The sequence below is a fragment of the Lagopus leucura genome, unplaced genomic scaffold, assembly GCF_019238085.1.
Source record: "Lagopus leucura isolate 7727_CA_CO unplaced genomic scaffold, USGS_WTPT01 Super-Scaffold_100044, whole genome shotgun sequence".
Classification (NCBI taxonomy): domain Eukaryota; kingdom Metazoa; phylum Chordata; class Aves; order Galliformes; family Phasianidae; genus Lagopus; species Lagopus leucura.
Genome location: NW_024962291.1, coordinates 2,720,956 through 2,741,503, shown reverse-complemented (window position 1 = coordinate 2,741,503; position 20,548 = coordinate 2,720,956). Strand labels below are relative to the sequence as shown.

The 20,548-nt window shown below is 47.5% G+C and overlaps 1 protein-coding gene across 2 annotated transcripts in view; it reads right to left on the bottom strand.

Annotated features, from left to right (window-relative positions):
* LSP1 (lymphocyte specific protein 1) overlaps positions 1–20,548 on the bottom strand; it is a 39,121-nt gene that overhangs the window by 6,437 nt on the left and 12,136 nt on the right. For both annotated transcript variants that reach the window (XM_042884462.1, XM_042884463.1), the window contains exons 2-10: positions 12,682–12,834; positions 10,817–10,906; positions 8,179–8,380; positions 7,485–7,607; positions 5,263–5,306; positions 5,061–5,142; positions 4,559–4,699; positions 3,837–3,917; positions 3,021–3,135 (exon numbers count right to left, since the gene is read on the bottom strand). In XM_042884462.1, coding sequence (XP_042740396.1) covers positions 3,046–3,135; positions 3,837–3,917; positions 4,559–4,699; positions 5,061–5,142; positions 5,263–5,306; positions 7,485–7,607; positions 8,179–8,380; positions 10,817–10,906; positions 12,682–12,834 — 1,006 coding nt within the window. In that variant the 3' untranslated portion in view covers positions 3,021–3,045. The remainder of the gene's footprint in view (positions 1–3,020; positions 3,136–3,836; positions 3,918–4,558; positions 4,700–5,060; positions 5,143–5,262; positions 5,307–7,484; positions 7,608–8,178; positions 8,381–10,816; positions 10,907–12,681; positions 12,835–20,548) is intronic.

The window sequence follows — 20,548 nt, the reverse complement described above, 5'->3', positions numbered from 1 at the left end:
CAGAGGCAAGGGATTGCATAAGATCTAATCCGTTCTGCTTTCACACAGCCATTCCCCCCCACTGAAGGGGTTGGGCCAATCTAGTAAGTTATAGCACACCAAGACTAACATTTTTCTAGAAAAGAAGTTCTGCCATATATTTTGTTTTTTAGTACAGGTGGGATTATGTTTTCCCTGAAAGCTTGCTTCAGCATGTGAGCATCAGCCCCAGTGTACTTACTAAGGTGCTGTTTTCTGGGGGAATCCAATAGGTCCAAGTAGTCTCATATTCAGGGGCAGAATTATGACGTTATGGCATACATATTAGTGCCTGGTGTCTTGAAAAATAATTGCTTAAAACAAAATCCCTGACACCAGCCATTCATAGAAACAACTGTCCCTTCCAGCATTAGTCACCTCTTCACATCTGAACATTACCAGGCTTATAAGCAAGAAAGCTGGTGGCCAGCTATTTCTGTTTCTCAGGAGACTTTGTCATTTGCTGGGATGTTCCTACACAGCTGATATAGGACTGCTATGTTTAGCCCCATAGGAAATTGGATATGTAACTCTTTACATTCTCTTTCCATACAGAGGATATGGAGCTGAGTGAAACTTCCCCAAGCTGAACTGTATATAGACTTAGGGGTAAGGGGAGGGGCGTGGGGGGAGGGAGAAGATCCTTTTTCCATTTTGAAAACTTCTACTGCTATCAGAAGAACTGTTATAACCAACCCTTCATGGAAATTTCAGCTTTGTTGGTCTAATCCTTTTTTTTTTTTTTTTTTTTTTTCCAAAAATCTTCTCTATTCCAAGGGGAAAAAAAAAAATAGAAGAGAAAGCCCAAGTGTCTAGAGTTCAGATTTCTCCTCCAACTCCAGTTCAACGAGAAAATGTTGAGATAAGGTAGTTTGGAAATACCTCAGCAATGACAAGGGGATCCCAAATTCAGACCATTGCAGGATAATTTGACATGCTGCAACACAAAGTTACAGAGAAGGATCCACAGGAACAGATATTCAAATAGACTGCAGCTTAAAACACATGACATGCTTAATGTTAAGGTAGATAAAGATGCCATTATCACACAGTGATAAAATGGCACTTTGTAGTAGCACAAATAGATGGATAACTATGCTCAAGTCTGCACTTACAAACAAAAAAAAAAAAAAAAAAAAAAGCTACAATCTGATTATTATTGAGAATTAACTGATTTTGGCCAAAGAAGATGGTTTTGGAAGCAGTTGCACTTTAACCCACTTTGTTCCTCAATGACAATGACCTGGAACAATCCATGTGAAGAGGAGAGGTTTATGTCTTGCATCTGCTGGGCTTCCCACCAGGCTGTGTCCACATTCCAACCCCAAAGGGATGGAAGACAGAGAACTGCTGCTGGGGAGAGAAATGGAGAAGAAGCAAAGGAAAGCAGAACTGACTCTAGTTCAGCCCCTAGGAAAAAAAGGCAGAGGCACAGAGCAGGTACAAAGTCCTGCAGAGACAGACCTTGGCACCAGAGCATTGCAGACAAGAGAACAGATGCCCAGAGGCAATGGGAGATCACCTTCAGCTTCAAATGAGAAGCCTTCATAGCTTGTCCCAGCCTGAGCTGCTGTGCAGTGTCCAACAGACTCAGGCAGATGGTAAGAGCCTAAAATGCCACTTGGAAAAAGCCTCTTGGTCTGCAGCCTGCCCAGAGGAGCTGCAGCTAAGGGTGGGAGAGGAGAGAAAGAGTTGTATGTATGTGTAAGTTCATGAGGTGGTGCCGAGTGGGGGATGTGGGTGCAAGCCAGAGGGTTTGGGAGCAGAAAAGCAAGCACAAACAGACGGTACAGTAAGGAAAGGGGAAGGACATCATCATGAGGGAGAGGAAGTGGGGAGCAGGAACCTCTCAGCAAGAGAAATAGACAGCTAAACTTGTCATTAAAGCAGATTTCTGGAAGCCACAGGCAGAGAAGCTGAAGATGCAAGTCCTGTTGGCTCCTTCTTCCTTATGCCTAAAAAGGTAGCTGCATTCAAGCTTGGGTTTGTACTGCTGCTCACCTCAAGGCAGCATTCAGGAGACCTCTCCTAAGCAGGCACCACAGAAAAAAAAATACAAAGCAAACACTCAGAGCTCAGCTCCTTGAACAAGGGAAAAAAAAAAAAAAAAAAAAAAAAGTAGCTCAATGCCCAGAAGAACTCAGAAACAAAGGTGTTTTGTAGCAGACTGAGCTATTTATAAGCTTGGCTATGAAATAAAACTTTTTTTATATTAGAAAGAAAGAATGAGCTTGTTTTCACCCGAACAACATCCCCTCTGCTCAGTGCCAGATGCTGCCCAGTTGAATCCAGCTAGCTATTTCCTCCCTCTATTCCATTTCTCCTTACTGCCACAACCCTATATTTCAATCACTCCAGATAACACCAGGATATCTATTAACACAAACACGATATGACCATGATCTCCAAAGGCCATTTTAAGAAGCCACAGACCCAGCATTGCCTCTCCCTATTGCCACACATCCAAGGACGGCCCTTTCTATTCTGTTGATCCACCCATCAGAGCAGATGCTCCCATCCTCCCCACCACAACCCTTCTGTGGACTGGTTCCAAGAGGTCACTGAAATAGTTACAATTTTTTTTTCCCCTTAATTAATTCAGTATATCAGGGAATTAAACCCCCAAAGCATTTAAATTTCAGGATTAAATCAGCCCTCACGCTCAGCCGGAGTGACTTCCAGTTACGAGCTTCTCTTTGCAAGATAAAACCATATGAAAACAGCAGAGAGACTGTTCCTTTGAACCAGCAAATATAAACAGCTTGTCCTGCAAATTAAACTAATGTAGGTATCCAACAACCTAGAAGTATCAGAAATGAGAAAACAAACCAACACCCCACTGTGTTCCTCCCAGCCCCAAGCCAGGCAATAGCCCAGAAGCAAGGCTCCAGCTGTTATTGTACCTTACCTTCCAAGTTGCCCCAATTTTAGCTGGCAGAAATATCCCCAACATCCCGCCAAAGCAGCACAAGGAGTTTGTTGCAAGGTCATAACCTACCTACCTGGTTAATGGGTTCTCCAGGCACGCTACTGCTCTGCAGCATCATCTATCAATACCTTCTTGTACTGGCCATGGCCCATCGCAACAAACTTGTACTTCTTGCCAGAAGGAGTGGACTGAACAGGAGAGAAAGAAATAACCAGTCTGCAATTTTCTCTAAATAGTCAATACCAAATAAATGAAGCCAGAGGAAAATGCAATCATTGCCTGTAATCCCAAAGGGCTTGGAGGCAGTTGGGCTCTGCAGAGTTGGTTTCATACATGGCAAAAGCCAATTGCATTGACTGCATCCTGGCAGCACTGCAGATCCAAGAACAGGCAAAATGCTTTGATCTTCTCTCAGCCTGGACAACTTGAGCAGCAGCTGCTTACTTCATTTTAACTGCCATTCCCACAAGCATACCAGTAGGCACAAGACCCCAGATCCATCTACAACTGTTGATACTATCTTATGCCTCACTGTGGATGTTTTTCTTTACTCTCAGGATCAAGTATAATGAGAGCAAAGTAACTTGTGTTTGCAGTTCAACTTTGACCTAGAAGGCCAGGGCTACCAACTCATTATCTGAGAACAATGAGGCATTGAAGAGACCTGTTGGTATTACTCGTTATAATAGGATTCTTGCCCCCAATTTCACTAGGATTGGAGCTGTAAGAGCTTTTCCAAATCTTTTATGTGCAATTGCATTGATAGATACAGGCAGCCCTTGCCTTTCTGCTACATCACTGCCTCCTCAATGCTTTCAACCCAGCTCAGAGCCCTTACTATGTTGTGAAAAAGAAAAGGACTTCTGCCCTCACACAGATATTAACTTACTTTGATATTGGTCTCAGGTTTGGGACCACCTTTCTGTTCCCAAAGGCTTCTTATATTCACAATGTCTCCAGCCACGATATCCTGAGAAGGATATACAAAGTTCTCATTACCCTTCACCATCAGTGCTGCTGGACATGACTTCAACCCCACACATCTGACCTCCTTTTATATTTGAAGTATTACACTGTCTGAGCTACAGCAGCTGCAGCTAAAACTCAAGACTTTGAAAACTTCTTCCTGATAGCAATATATCCTGTGTTTTCTTCTCTTAGTCTCTTCAACAAGAGCCTGGATCACAGAACCAACGTGTTTATTTTCTTAAGTTTGTTAATTATTTCAGACGTTGACATCAAGGCATTTTTACTCAGAAGGAATTTTACTCTCATAAAATGCAGATTTACAACCCATGCATTACAGAACCACACGTGCTTACAGCAACCAAAAAACAAAAGTTATTACGAGCAGCACATAATATCTTCAGCAATTTCCAAATTGACAAGATTTATCACCTTGGTGATAGACCCAACTTCGCACTAAAAAAGGAGTTCATTCTTAAATTCTGCAGAATAGATGTACAATTTTTTCCATTTACTCCCACTTCAAAGCTGAGCCTCAATCAGCATCCAGGAAGCTTTCCTAGCTGCACTACTGAGAAATGATTCAGGACACTAGCTGAGATTTTTGCCCTGTATAAAGCAGTGCACATCCTGCCAGCACCTCACCTTGCAGGCTGGGGTCTTCACTGCAGATTGGGCAGCAACCTCTCCAGTCTCCCATAGGCTTTTTGTGCTGGCTACCATCATGCTGGTGGTGGGAAGGTCAAGAGAGGGCTGTCGGACAGGCTTTGGTGCCTTTGTGGATGTCTAGAGTAGAGATGGAAAACAATCATCAGTGAACTTAACAGCCCTAACCATGTGTTGTTTCCCCCCTCCCCCAGTTGGTGTTGCCCAGGAATAAGGATTTGCAAAAGGAGACCTAAAGGGTCTTGCTGATTTGATTCCCACCCATTAGGCAGGAGATATGAGGAAAAGGTCAGGGCCATTCACAAAATGAACCTTTATGCTCTTGAGGGAGGCAGAGACAGGGAAAACAGCTGCTCCCATCCAAGGGGATATGGTTCTATTGTCACAATCCTGGATAGTGAGACTAAGAGCCGTGGTAGGAGAGCAACACCCTGCAAATGGAGCTCAACAGAGCATGGGGACAGATAGCACAGCAGCTCACCTCAATGGCTTGTGTGTATTGCTCCAGTCTGTCATCTATCTTTGACACAGGCAAGGGAGGCTGGGACTTCTTTATGCTGTTACTGGAGACAAGAGAAAAAAGGATAAGGCAATATCCTGAAGCTTCGGGCAGATGGGAGAGCTTCAAGAGCTTGAAGCAAGGGGCCCCCTTCACACTGATCCCACAGCAACCCTGGAGATACCTTTTCTTTATTGAGCGGTTCAGAGACTCAGTTCTGTCTGTGATCTGAAGTGGAAGAGAAAAGACACAGATATTACTTATCTCTGTGGGCCTCATATGGATGACATAGGTCACCTTGGCTGATCGTACTGCAGCCATTCCTTCCCATCCCTCCCTCAAACAGAAGCAGGGCTCAGATGCCTCTGTTTCGTATTTACATAGTGCTCAGAGAAACAGCGAGCATCCTATTTCCTTCTCTTTCCCAAGGCAGGCCTGAAGAACCCCAACCAGAAGAACCTGAACACAGTAGCAGACCAGTCAATTTTGGGTACAAAGCAGCAGCACACAGCTTGACTGATAGTTGAGACAACCCTACTCATGGACTACATATCTTTCTCAGACACTTAGTTTTCTCGCCAAACAAGAGAGAAAGCGAAAAGCACAAAAAGATGGAGGGAAACTAGAAGCACTGCCAACAACTGCTGCAGCAATGAAGCCAAGCATAAGAGCAGCACAGCCATGAGTTATGCTGGCTTATCCATAGCCACACAAGCAGGCTATTTAGCATGTTGAGCCACCTCCAAAGCAACTCTTCAGGTCAAGGCTTCAGGGAAGAGAGCTTTGCAGAAGAATCTACTGTGCAATAACTCTTTGACCAAGGCAGGAAGGCAAGCAGTGTCAATCACCGGCACTGAATAAAAGAGGAGGCTGAAGCATTGCTAAACCTCTCAGCTTTTTTTCTTTGAGCCTCAGAAAGCAAGAAAACAGAGATATTAACACTTTCAAATCAAAAGGTAGCTCCTACAAAGACAAGTTGCAGCAACCAAGTGACAAGGATCCTCCCTCTGTATACCACTGCCTGTAGCATGGGAAGCATCACCTTCACAGTTGCAGATAAATAGCGGTGCTAAGTGCTCACTTTAGGGTGCTTTCAGAATGCTAAATTTCAGAGTGTTAAATTTTAACTAAGTAGAGGACAAAACACTGTCATAGGAAGGATGCTTAATGGCTGTGCCAAGATTTCATGGTCCACTAAAGAACAGCACCATCATCAATTAATAGCACAGTCCTTGCTAATAGAGACGCACTAAGCATAACAGTGAGACAGATCCCATCAGTCGAAGTTTCTTGCAGTTAAGCTGTCAGCTCAGAATTGGAGGAGTTGGTGCTTGCCTCCAAGCCAGGACTCCAGAGACTGGGCTGCCCACTCTTGCAGTAAGAGTTGTGTTTTTCTGTTTCAAAGCACACTCTGAAGGCCAGAAGAACTCACGCAAGTTCACTCAGCCAACGCCAGAACTCAGCTCACAAAAGCCCAGGACAAAATGGGACTGGTACAAGGCTTTCCCTCTGCTCCTTCCATCCCTTGGAAAGATCCCAAGCTCATTTTTCCTGAATGGCTTAGCTTTCAGCTTTGCATATGGGTGACCTCTGGCATCACCGTTATATGAAAACAAATAAACAAACAAAGCCACAGCAATTGGATTTCTGAACTTTTCCCTGGGCTAATCCTAGCAACAGCAGTTAGGTCAGAAAGCTTTGGAGTAGCAACAACAAGAATTTCAGTGCATAAAAAGTGCTAGGAGTGTTTATCGTATTTCCCCACTCTTTGGAACCACTTTGGTCTCACCCCCAGTGACATCAGCACTGGGTCTGCATCCAGAACCACCCTTTCTTCCCTCTTTTTATTTGATTTTAAAGGTCTTCTCCATAAACAACAAGATCCTGGCTGACATAGACATCTTCCACTTAATTTCTATTTACTGTTGCAAGAGGAAGTGCTTATACAATCCTCCCTGCACAGGAAATATTGACTAAGAAACAAGCAGCATAGATCTGAATGGAAAAAAATGATAACATCAGCAGCAGATTAATAAGGTACAAATTACCCAGAGTCCTCATGATTTCCCTCTATGCAATTATCAAGGAGCCCAGGGCTTACCGAGACAAAAGACAATTGCTACACAAACAAACCACTTAGGTGTGTCTACTTTATGCAAAAGCACACGCGCTGATCGAAGGATTTGAGCAAAGCGCAACTGAAGTCACATGGAGCAATGCAAGCGGTATTCAGAGTGGAGGCTTTACAAGAGCATCTATTCACAGAGATGGAATTAGAGAAGGGCAAATATTTCAGAGATAGAGGAACCTCACTTTAAAAAGAAGGGTAAACGATACTTTGTTTTACGCTGAGATAGAGAAAACCCATGTTACCATAAGCTTAGGGTCACCTTCCTTGCCACAAACCTTGGTGGAGCACACTGCAGTGTGGTCTGTGCACAGCTCCTCCTCATCCAGGCTGGTGGGGCTTGGGGCCCTCGGGCGTTTTTCTGGGGTTTCTTCTTCTTCGTTTCTCCTTCTCTTCTTCTCCTGAGTGCAGAACACAAGCCAGGAAGTGAGACTGGTCACAGTACTTGGGATTCAACAAAACTGATTTTCAAAGCAATGCAAGTCAAGTCAAAGGTGTAACATTGGCCTAAATAAGCTTTAAATTCAGATTTGAGTGCTCCTTCAAAATAGAAGATCTACTCATCATTGACAAAACCGCAGGAGAAACAGTAGCACTATCCATCTGAGCACTGCATGGGTATGACTAACATAGTCCAAGCTCTGAGAGCAGACACACACTCTCACAAGAGGGAAGAGGTTGCATCAGTGAGCCCAGGAAGGTACTTAAACACAAGCAGCACCATCCCCATGTTATGTCATGGCAGTACATCCACATGGACTCAACACTCAGCAGCAGGAAACGAGCACTGGCACATGCTGCCCAGAGGCCATGGGGTCCTCTTGGGAGTCCTCCAAAAGCCACCAGGACACGGTCCTGGGCACACTGCTCAAACAGGTGTTGGGCTAGAGGTACCCTCCCATATCAACCATTCTGTGATTCTGTATGTAGCCCAGTTGAAAATGTGAACAGCCCAGCTCCTCCTGATCTCACCTCCTGCTTGACTCTTTCTTCCTCCTCCTCATGCTGCTCTGGGACATGTTCTTCCTCCTGGCACAGCCTCTCTTCCTCCCTAACAACCACATTCTCCTCCTGGACCTCCTCCAGGCCCTCCCGTTCCAGCTGAATCTGCTCCAGTTTGACCTCTGCTTCCCTCACACTGCTGTCCTCCTCTTCATATGACTGTTGTGGAGATCTAGAGGTGGGGGAGAGAGGTCAGAGAACCAAAACATTTTGTTATGAGCCTAGATACACCATTGGTGTCTTCCCAGATGATGGTACAGTATCATTAAGGTCAGAAAAGACCAATAAAATCATCTAGACCAGCCCCAACCCATCCCCACTGACCACATCCCTCAATGCCACATCTCCACAGTTCTCAAACAACCCCAGAGTTGGTGACTCCACCATCCCCCTGGGCAGCCAACTCCAAGGCATGACTACTCTTTCTGAGAAGCAATTATTCCTAACACCCAACCTGAACTTCTTCTGACACAACTTAAGGTCATTCCCTTTCATCCTACCACTGTTAACTGGGGGAAGAGGCCAACCCCAACCTTTCAACAGCCTCCTTTTCAGGTTGTTGTAGAGAGTGATCAGGTCCCATTTCCCTCAGCTGTTCCTCATCAGAGCTGTGCTCCAGACCAGTCACAGCTTTATTGCCCTTCTCTAGATACCCTCCATGGCCTTGATGACTTTCTTGTAGTGAAGGGCCCAAAACTGAATACAGTTAGGTATCTATTTGTGTATTACGTGTAACTACATCTTTCTCCAAACCTCAGTATCGCCACTTGAATGAATGACAGCTCTGCTTTACCAAATCAGTCCCAGAGCAACCAGATCTTAACAGAAAAACCAGAGAGGAGCTTTCACAAGAAAGCTCTTACATGCCCCAGAGGAAGTAGAGAGAAGACTCACCTGCACACACTCAAGAAATCAGCTTTGCAAAAACAGAGCAGCTCATGCCTTTGGGAACAGTCAGTGAGAGCACTTAACCCAGAGTCCTCAGTGGCTCAGAGATACACCCCAGAACGTTATTACCATCTTACAGTCTCAGATGGAGAGTAGTTTTCTCCTTCCGTTTATTTCTTAGAAAATTGCCTGTATTGCAGCAGTGAGGCAAGAGCTGGTTAACAGAGCAGAGGGCTGACTCACTGCTCCTGCCTCAGCAGCCAGCACCAAACATGAAGGAAAGTTCAGGCTATGCTTTTCCACCCACCCCTCTTCAGCAGAGAAGGCAGCTCACAGGACAGCCACCTTCCAGACCTCCTCACTGACCACACTGGAAAAGAGATTGATGCATACACTGGCTCACTGAGCTTGCTACTAATCATCCTCCCACAACAATCATCACCAAAGAACAAACTCTAAAGGGCTCATGGTCCAGGTGACTTTTTTTCTTCTAACTGGGATGCCTCAGCCAGCAATGCCTCCAGCTAAAGAGAAAGCTCACAATAAAGACCTAAGCCAGTAGAAGTGATGCAGCCTTTAGGATGCCTTTGGCACTCATACTCATTTAAGAGGAAAAGGGATTTGGGAAACCCTGCCCACAGCACCACTTGTCCCATCATGAGACGTTTCTTATCAGATACCTCCTATCTGCACTTGCACTCCAAGCTTGTCCTCAGTGAGCCAGGAGAAAGGGTAAAGCTACTGAACAGACTTTAAAAAGCACAACCACCAACTGGGGAGCCTACCTTTTGCAAAACCACACTTCCAAAAAACTTTGAGGATCTCAGCCCCTCCAGACAAGAACAGCAGCCTCTCCCTGGGGCTGAGCTCTTTGCAAGGAGGGAGGGAAAGAAGGAGGGGGCTGCAGAAAAGCAGCTGGGGCTGATTGCTAATTGCTCCCACAGCTGTGATAATCAGCACTGCCGTGAGCTGCTCCAGCAGCCCTCCTGGGGCTGAGGCTGGGAAGGTACAGCTTGCAGTGATTGCATCAAGGAAGAGGCAAGATCTATTTACTTGCTCAGAAGTAAATATTAATCTTATGCGTTTTTCTCAATCCCTTGTGTAAAGAAGGGGTTGTGTCATTGCAGAACAAAGCTCCCTATAAAATTGGGTTGCTGGGAGAACTGAGTCACAGAGTTCATGTGCAGATATGTGGTGTCCAAAGCAGGAGATGGGGCAAGAGTTTCATTCATCTCAGGGAGAGGAGAGAGAGGAAGATGGACCCAGTCCTCAGCCTGGTCAGGGACACAGACACCCCTCAGCACTGTTTTCTACTGCTGAAAGAGCTGCTGAGCACAAGGTGGGCTGGGGCCATAACACCCACGATGCTGACATGAGCCAGGAAGCAGCAATAACGTAGAACAGCTTTTTTTTTTCAGCTGCCTGGATTATGTTAGGGGCCGATTTGGCCCATGCAGCAGCTCAGGTGGCTTAAATCCGCTGTTGTCACTCCTCCAAACCCCGGTGTCCTGGCCAGCTGCCATTGCTCAGAGCACCGAGCTGAAGCCAAACACCCCAAAGCCTACATCCATTCCTCCCCAGCAGCTCAAATTGCAGGCAGAGGCCATCCACCCCCATTCCAATCTTTGCTCCAGACCCTGCCCTTAGCTCTCAAGGCATGACCTGGGCTCAGCCACCTCTCACTGGGGTGCTGGGTGGCTCAGCTCTCTGCCTTACCCACCTCTGCTTGCGCTGCTCCAGCTTTTGGGACCAGTCGCTGAACCCCTCGTCCTCTTCCAGTTCTGAGGTCCCAGAGGGCTTAAAATCATAGCTGAAACACAACAAAGAGGAAAATTGGGACGAGAATGGTGTAAAAGGCCTGATCAGCTCAGTGTCACCCCACTGCCTGCCTGGTCTCTGAGACCACAAGTGGGTGAGAAAAGCAGCACATCAAAATGAAGGAGTCCCATGGTTTTATTCTGTACTGCAACTCGTTTAGACTAAAATTGTTTCCGACTTGGTTCCCACTTATCCTGCACTTGTATGCAGCCTCAAACAAAAGAGTTCTGAATTAGGAAGGCAAGAAGACCCAGTGATTGCAACACAGACTCAAGTCCTAGGCTTGTTCCTCAGGTTCCCATAGAGCTCTGAGGACTCTTGCTCCTGGTCTATGAAACAGTGCTGGTCCAGCCTCATCTGAAAGCAGAGAGAGTTGAGAAGGTGAGAATGAGTAGCAGGTATAGCTTTGCAATGAAGTGGTCACCGCACTGTAATCTCAAGCACTGACATGATTCTTCTTCACTTGGCTTCATGCTGATGATTCAGAGGTGGGCAGAGCCCAGATTTGTTCAATCTTGCACCCTCCCCAGCCCCTGCAGCTCAAGCTCCGGGCATGCTCAGCCAGCTCCTATTGGCCCCAATTGGCTGGGGAACTCCAGAAACACCAAAAGTTGCTTTGCTCCCAGCCCTGGGAGAATGGATAGAAGGGAAAAACCATCTTCCTCCTCTCTAAAGGAGGAAATACGTCCATTCTGCAGCCCTCTGCCCTCTAATCCTGGGAGTGCATTCCTAAGAAGTGATGACATCCCTCCCAACTTGCAGATGTATGGATGGAGGGAGCAGAAGCCCTCCTGGCTCCCGCAGCTGCCAGCATCAGATGCAGCCTGGTCATGCATGGGAATTGTTGTTTTTTCCTCACATTCACAGGGAGAATCACCACCAGGATGGGCTCCTTGATGAGCACCCACATTGCAAGCATCAGCTGGAAGAGGTGATTTCATGGTTATGGGACATGGCATGGTCACATCTCCAGGGAATGGGGATTAGCAGATGGGACCCATGGGTTAGTTTAAAATTCAGGTATTGAAATACACAATAAACATGACCTTTTCTTTGCCTTTCTGGACTCTTAAGAGGTGCCAAGAGATGCTCAGCATCCTCTAACCCCGATGACTTGAAGTATAGGGCTCTAGTGATGGGGAAGCTTGCCATCCTCAAGCTCCTGAGCAGTGATGATATGCTGATTCAGAACTGGGTTATTTCCCACTGCTTGAGTAAGAGTAGCTTAGGGATCCTCCAGCTGAATTAACTTTGGTATGGACAGGAAGGGACATCAGTGAGGAAGGGGTTTTCCAAGGATGGGATGTTGGTCCTGATGGACATCGGGATGTTGGCTGTGGGGCCTGGGTGGGACTGCACTGGGGACATCCATCCTGCAGCCTGGTCTGCATTCAGGACCCTGCAGAGCTCAGGTTTGCAAATCCACCACTTTGTTGGTTCTTTCCTTTGTTGTTTGAATGGGGGAAGGGATGAGAGCAGCAATGTGGATGGGATGTGTCCTGGCGCAGGAAGCTCCGAGGGAAGGAGGGGGCCGTGTTTACATGAGAGAGAGCAAAGCTATGGGAAGATTAATGGCAGGCTGACCTCGGCTGTGTGAGCAAGCCCAGGTGGCTGTCAGCAGCTGCAGAGAAACCAGGGGACGGCTGGAGGAACAGGAGTGTCCTTCCCAGGGACACCCAAATTCCAGGGTAAACATGAGGCCAAAGCAGGCACAGTGGTGCTCAGTTAAATTTTGCTGTAGGGTGTATACACATGGGTACTTCTTACTGGTTTTCCTGTGCTGAACCTGCACTCTCCATGCAGGAGCCAGTGCCATTGAAGCCCTCCTCTGCCTGGGACCTCAGCTGTTTCTCGCGCTCCCGCCGCCGCCTCTCTCGTGCTGCTTCCTCCTCATCCTCCACGCTCCACTGTGCCGTCAGCCTGCCAAAACAGAAGGAAAACTCATCTTAATGCTTAAAAATACCCCCCCAGGCTGCTGGGACACCCCTCCCTGTGAGGTGGAGGCTCACTGCATGAGGGCTCTCAGCATGAGCACTGGTCCTTGAAGTGGTGGTCCTGTCCCTTGGCACAGTTCCCTCTGTACTTGGCACTGATGAGGCTGCACCTTGAGTGCTATGTTCAGTGTTTGGTCCCTCACTACACGAAAGACATCAAGGCCCTGGAGTGTGTCTAGAGAAGGGCAGTAAAGCTATGAAGAGTCTGGAGCACAAGTCTGATAAGGATGTTGATTGGATGTGGCCATGGGCAGCCTGGTCTAATATTAAATGGGGAGATTGGTGGTCCTGCATGTGGCGGGGGGCAGTTGGAGATTCATGATCCTTGAGGTCCCTTCCAACCCTGGCCATTCTGTGATTCTGTGAGAAGTAGTTGAGGGAACTGGGATTGTTGGGTCTAGAAAAGAGGAGGCTCAGGAGAGACATTATTGCTCTCTACAGTGACTTGAAAGAAGGTTGCAGAAAGGCGAGGGTCAGCCTCTTCTCCCTGTTAACGGTAATAGGACAAGACAGAATGACCTTAAGTTGCACCAGAGGAGGTTCAGGTTGGGTATTTGGAAAAAAATCTCTTCTCAGGAAGAGTGGTCAGTTATTGGCACAGGCTGCCCAAGGAGGAGGTGGGGTAACCATCCCTAGAGATGTTCAAGAAACATGTAGATGTAGCACTGAGGAACATGACTTTGTGGGCATGGTGGTGATGGGTTGGTGATTGTACTAGATGGCCTTAAATTTCTTTCCAACCTTAATGATACTGCGATTGCCCTGTTGCAGCCCCTTTTCCAAAGGGTAGGATTTCAGGAGCATGCCACACTCTTAGTGGAACGGGTGATGTGTGAGCAAGGGTGGGCACTGCCTTCAGGAGAGCCTATCTGCAAGGAAGGGGCATCCTAAAGTACCATTCCCTGCGATGCTGCTTTGCATGCCAGGAAAAGGGGCTGGAAGTTGGGTATGGTAAGCAATATGGGGATATGAGGATATCGCAAGAAATCCCATGGCCCAACCTCATATGTTGGATCTAGGCTCCATGGCCTAGATCTTCTGGAGAAATCCGCACCATGGAGCCATATCCCTAACAAGTGAGACAGCCCTCTCTAAATCAGGGCAGGAGCTGTATCCCACCCTGCTTCCTACTCCAGCACGGAGCAGAAACCTGTGCTGGCCTCTCACAGCCTCAGGGTGCCTCTGCCAGCAGGACAGCCGCCCACCCCGAGGAAGCGATAAGGCGGCTGCTGCATTCCAGCTCAGCGATAACACCGCTGCACGAGTTGCAGTACCCACAGCCAAAGCTGGTGCCGATGGCTTGCTTACCCATCCACTCTCCCAGCCCCAAAGCAGACTAGGAGGATGTTTCCCCCTGTTCTTGATAGGAATAAATAGCCCAAAGCTACCCAGACCGCAGCCAGGCCCCCTCCTCGTCCCCCATCGTATTTATTGTTTTCCCCATGGTTCCCATAGAAACCCTTGTTTGTGGGCCTGGCAGGAAGCCACCGTGTTGTTGTTTTATTTTTTGTGTGTATGCATGCATTTTATTTTTTTTAATATATAAATGAAGTCATTCATTAAACTCTGCCATGATTTCCCTCCCCTGTGTGACAGCCTCCAGTTCTGGATGGCTCTTAACCCCCTCCCTCCCAGATTGCCCCAGTTACCAGCAGCGAAGTCCACATTTCTCCCAGAGTGAATTCAATTTTCATTCAACTCCACACACCCCAGCTCCCCAGAAAGCTGTTGCAAGGGGCTGTAGCAACTCAGGGTGTCCTGCCGGAGCCGTACACACTTTGCACATCATTTCAGCCTGCAATCCACTGCATTTCCCACTGGGATGTGACTAATTCTCTCCTCATGATCTCACCAGCTCGCTATTCTGTCATTGCATCTTCACAGTGGGCCCAGGACAACACCAGAGTGACTGTTTCATGGAGATGCAGCTTATTGTAGGGCAGGGGAATATCACCCCCACTCCTGTTGCCAGAGGGCAAGCTGACATGTGAGCTGCCCGCAGCCCAAGTGATGCTGAAATGCTGGGTACTGCTCATGTGCAGCAGGCAGAAAACAGGTCCACACTGAGCCCCTGTTTGCCCTAGGCTCTGAAACGCCACTGAACACCCAAACTCACTTTACTGACAGATTCAGAACCCTTTTTCATGCTCAGACAGGCTGGCAGCAGAGTGATGTTTAATAAGTGATGCTTAGGGGCTCAGTGATCCAGACAGCAAGCAGAGGGAAAATGATTATTCCTGTTCAACTAATCTAGTAGCACAAATATTTGTTTCCAGTAAAAAACAAACAAACAAATGGAAAACAAAACCTTGGCAAAGTAATCAAGTATGGGTCAGCTACAGCAATTTGTTGAACTGCAAATTGACTGCACCAAACCTTCATCAGCCCACTCTGAAGTGTGGAGAGGGTCAGCTGTTAAATTTTCTTTCAAAGAAAGGAAATAGAGAAATTACAATTAAAATTCATAGAATCGTTAAGGTTGGAAAGACCACTAAGATCATCTAGTCCATCCCACAGCCCATCCTCACCATACCCATTAACTGTGCCCCTCAGTGCCTCATCTCCATGGTTCTTGAACACATCCAGGAATGGTGACTCCGCCGCCCTCCTGGGCATCCTGTACCAATGCTGTAACCATTTCACCTGGCCCAGAACAAGGAAATGGAAGGCTTCAGGCTTGTAAAATGAATGCATGGTGCGCTGCACTCCTGCCTTGAGCCTCCTGCCCATATAGAGGGGTATCATCAGCCCTTCTCCTCAGGGCAAGGCAAGAGCACAAGCTCCTACCAAAGTTTTGTCGTGATCAAAAGCTTCCTTCCTCCCATTCACCCTACATCATATTTGAAACACTCTTTGTGGAAGGGATTATCTCTCATCAGGGAGGTGAGGACATCCTGCAGCTCTAAGGAAGGGCTGAAGAACCCAGCTCTGGGTTTGGTCACATGGCCACAGCTGGCTGAACTGCTTTGGGGCTGGCTGCTTGCTTCACAGCCAGCTCTTGACTTCACCTCCAGCCAGACCCCAGACAAGGGAGTCGTTTTATTTCCACTCATCCTCTTGCATACCTCCTGCAGAACAGATACAGGCAGCCACACTCCTCATGGCCACCAACACCCGCTCCAGACAAGCCAGCATTTCTAGAAAGGTCACATTTCCTTTAGGCTATTCCTCATCTGAGCTTGAGGAGCTTATAGCATTCATGTGAGAGAAACTTCTGGCACCGAGCTGTATTTAAGGGAAACAGTGCAGACTTGAGGAGGCTTCTGCATGGCTCATAGCACAGAGGAAGTTTTGCTGGCCCTAAACCAACCTTCAGCACTAAAGCTAATTCCAGAAAGGAAAATAAAATGCCTCCCAGAGGCTTTAGGCACTGCAGACCTGTGCCAGAACGCAGCAACCCTCTACCAGCAAACTCGACATTCCTGTCTCCTGAGCTTGCTGGGTGCTGGGCCAGGACGCTGTTGACTTTGGTCCGGGACTCTGTCACGTAGGCTGCCCTGCATTCTCAGGGGTCATGGGGAGAGATTTAAGAGGAGTCATAGACAATCCTGGCACAGTAGTTGGTATTTCTCAAAGGGCAACCCAATGCAAACCTTACTGCCATCAAGGGTAAAACTCCCATCACCTGTAAAAGTGACAGGGCTAGGATCACACCACCTCTGACAAAATCCCCCACAAGAAACAGGGCTGCATCCCCAGCAGTCAACCCATTGTCCTCTTTGTTGAATTCTAGGGAAAGGGAGAGGAAGAGGCCACCTATGCAAGACCTCTTCCCCTTCCTAAAGAGGATTGTTTGAGTCAGAAGGGACCTTCAAAGGCCGTCTAGTCCAACTCCTGTGAGGTGAGCAGGGACATCTACAGCTATATCATGTTGTTAAGAGCCTGGTCCAAGCCTGGTCCAACTCAATCCATCACTCTTTTCTGCCTCTTTTGCCTTGCCACGGTGCCAGCTATGACCTCAGTGCCCTACTGCCCATCATGGAGAGAGAACAGTAGACTCCAAGTAAGACTCTTTTGTTGCCACCCAGCAACAAGCAACAAAAGTAGCTTACCCAACATGAAACAGAACATGGCATAGGACTGTCACCAAGTTCATCCTGCTGACATCAGAGCTGCTTTATTTCATACTACATTTATCATTAGCTTTTGAAGAGCCAGGTGTGACTGGAAGGGGATCAAAGTGTACTGCTCACTCTCACCACATGAAATGAAAAAGGACATCCTCAATGCACAGCCATGATGCTGTGTGCTCAGGTTCTTTCAATTGCTGCAACCCACTAGCTAAAAGTAATGTCCCACCATTCAGCATCTCAGCCCTTCTCAAAGATCTAAGACCCAGTTTATCGCCATGTGGAAGCCTTCAGAAATCTGTCCCCACACCCAAGGACTCACTGTGAAGGTGCTGGGAACCGAGCAGAGGTCCGTTACTGCACTGCCAAGGGATCGCTGCTGAACAGCAGCAAGCATGGGTAACCTCTATGACACTAGGCAAAACATATCCCATACAGAGATAACCAAGGCAGATGGCAAACAGCAGTTAGGATTCTTGGTGGACATGTTTCTGGGGCTAAGATGTAACATGGCTCGATAGCAAAGATTACAGAAGGGCAATAATCTGCCTGGATAAGGATGGGGTCATGGATATCAGTACAATATAAGATGATGGGAAAGAAATAAAACCAGAAATGGTGATGTCACAACCTAGAGCTTATTTCAGTGTCATCTCAGGGGATATGGTGATTCCAGCTCTGAGAGATTGCCTTGTCATTTGAAGGCAGACAGCAATGCTGCACGAGCCTCTCCCTCCCATACATTCATGTAATTCCTTGGCTGCATTGCTTCATTCACAGCCCAGGCTACAGAGTTTGAACAAGGAAGGGGTACAGCAAGGGGGGGGAAAAGAGACAGAAAAATGCATAGATGCTTCACCCTAAGCCTATTTCTCATACCAAACCTACCCACCCAACCATAGCTCCACAGCCTCAGCCACTTCTTCACTTCGTTCTACAGGGAAGCAGCTCCGTCTCCCATCCCTACTGATCAGCTGGAGCTGGGGTGTGGAAAGGTGTCACGAGGGAACTGATAAGGACATGCCAAGGCAATTGAGCTGAATAAGATACAGCCTGAACTTTCATCAAGCAGAAAAGGAAGAATACCACAGGCAGCATGGCAGGGACATAGCCTCTCCTTAAAAACAAAAGCAACTTGTCTTCCTTTTTTCTTTTTTTAAAGAGAATCTGGATTTATCTTTGCAACAGCATATCCCGTTTCTGCTCAGGGCGAAACAAGCAGATACACAGCCACGCACACCAGGTAACCTTGGTGCCACCTAAAAGATGCAGGTGGGCTACACCATTGTGCAAGGTCCCTAGGAAGGACAGAAACACATCAGAGCCCAGGCAGAAGATAGGACCAGAAATGAATGTGTTCAGGTGGACGGAGGGGCACCAGGGAGGGTGTTTCCATTACAATCACATATTTATGGGCAAGGAGCGCCTGCCAGGATGACCTTTTTCTTGGGCATGGGTGAGATCAACAGATTTTCAGGGGGTCTCAATCAGACTTTTCAGCAGAGTATAAAATTCCATCCCATCACCAGCCCCCTCTCAACTTGGATGCACAAACCCAGGCAAAGGGGTTTTCGCATTGCCTGGTGAGAGCATCCTACCAGCAGCCAACCCATGCAGCAATCCTGAGGTCACTATCCTTAATGACCCATTTTTATATATATTTCTTAATTACTTTTAATCACGGCAGACAGACTCCCACCAACTCACTTCTAAAATGATGAATTGCACCCCCAGGATCGTGTGTCCTTTGCACACAGATATGCTGGTGCGGTAATGTATTAACATCACCGGTCTGGAATTTGGAGGCAGAGCGGGGGAGAGAAAGGGCTGGAGCTGGAGCCCTCCCAGCACCCTGCACAGGCTGCAGCGTTCAGTAGGTGTGAGAAATTGGTGCCGTGTAAGACCCCAAAACATGGCCTTTTCTCACGCTCCCTCCATCTCAGCTGCACTGTTCGAGAAACTGGCGTCTGCCTGGAGAGGAGGAAGTCTGGGCTCTGTTTTTGGAAGGGAGAGGCATGCCAGAGGATAAAGCAGACTTGTCAGAGAGGTTCAGCTTGGCTTACTGAACTTTGATATTTTTTTTGTTGTGTTGGATAGGAAAGCATCCTCAGCCTCTGCTACGTTGTTCTGTAAAGGATGGAGGAGAACAAAAATTTGCTGCTGCTCAAAGCTGGGATTAAAGGCCAGCTTCACACCAGGTATGATGCTTCCTATGGGACCCACCGGACTGGTCATAAGTCACTTGTTTCATGGTGCTCTTCCCCCAGGCCCTGCTGCCTGGAGCAGCAGGAGGGAGCTCCCTGCCCCAGCAGGGACAGGAGGTAACAAGGAGGCCGTGGGAATGAGTCTGGGAGAGAGGAGGTTTTCTGCATTTATGGCCCTCATCAAGGCATGGAGCCGCAACAGGAACCAGGGTCAGCAATAAGCACTCTACCCCTGCTGTGCCTTCGAGAGAAAGCAGGCTTGGCCCCAAAATACTGAGTGAAACTGTTATCCTTAAAGCACGTCAGTACAGCCTCTCCTTGTAGGCAAGGGGGACAGAGGCGTTGCACATCACTGGCATCATCACTTTGTCTCCCCATAGAACTAAGGGATGCAGCTCTTGGGTTTGCCTGGTATCTGCTCTCACTTTCTCCATTGGAAGAGCCAAGTCACACAAACAGAGAGAAGGGGAAAAACATTTTGGGAAGCTGAAAACTTGTTGTCACACAGCAACCAAGCTGCAAATCATAGAACCATCAAATCATCAAAATTAGGAAGAACCACTAAGAACATCAGGTCCAACCCCAACCCATCCCTATCATGCCCCCCAGTGCCACATCTCCATGGTCCTGAACACCTCCATGGACAGGGTCCACCACCTTCCTGGGCAGCCTGGCAGTGCATTACCACTCTGAGATGAGATTTTTCCTAATACCCAATCTGAACCTCCCTTCATACAACTTAAAGCCATTACCCTCTTGTCCTATCACCAAAGCATCAATCCCCAGCACCCTGTCTGCTGTCTTTGCTGGCCAAACCTTTCTGATACACGTGGCAGTACTTCACCCTAGCAGAGTGTGCAGCTCACCCTGACCCTTGAAGAATTTCCCACAATTTCCATCAGCCCTAAACATCCATTTGCTTCAGAGCAGGTAAAAGCCCAAGACAATGAGACACAATTAAGCTAAGAACAGACACTACTTTCCTTCCAGAAAAGAAACAACATATGGCAAGTGTGGTGCTCCCAACCAAACAAGTCCTAGGGCCAGAAGAAGTTGGGAATGCACCCACGTAACAGCTAGAGAGATGGCTCAGCCCTTGCTGCAGAGAGGAAAAAAATCAGCTCTCCATATCAGCTGACAACCGAGGGAACGGGGTGAACATCAGCAAAGAGAAGCTGCAATAACCCACATGATAACCACCACTTTTCATGCAACAAACCATGGTATCAGCACCCCCTTCTCCTCCCAATCTCCTTTCCCTCCAAAGCACCATCCCCCTTATTTTTTCCCAAGCCCTCCAAGCTCCTTGTTCCCAGCTCATTGCTCCAGAGGTCAAGTGGAAATAACAGAGCAGCATCTTCCTTGC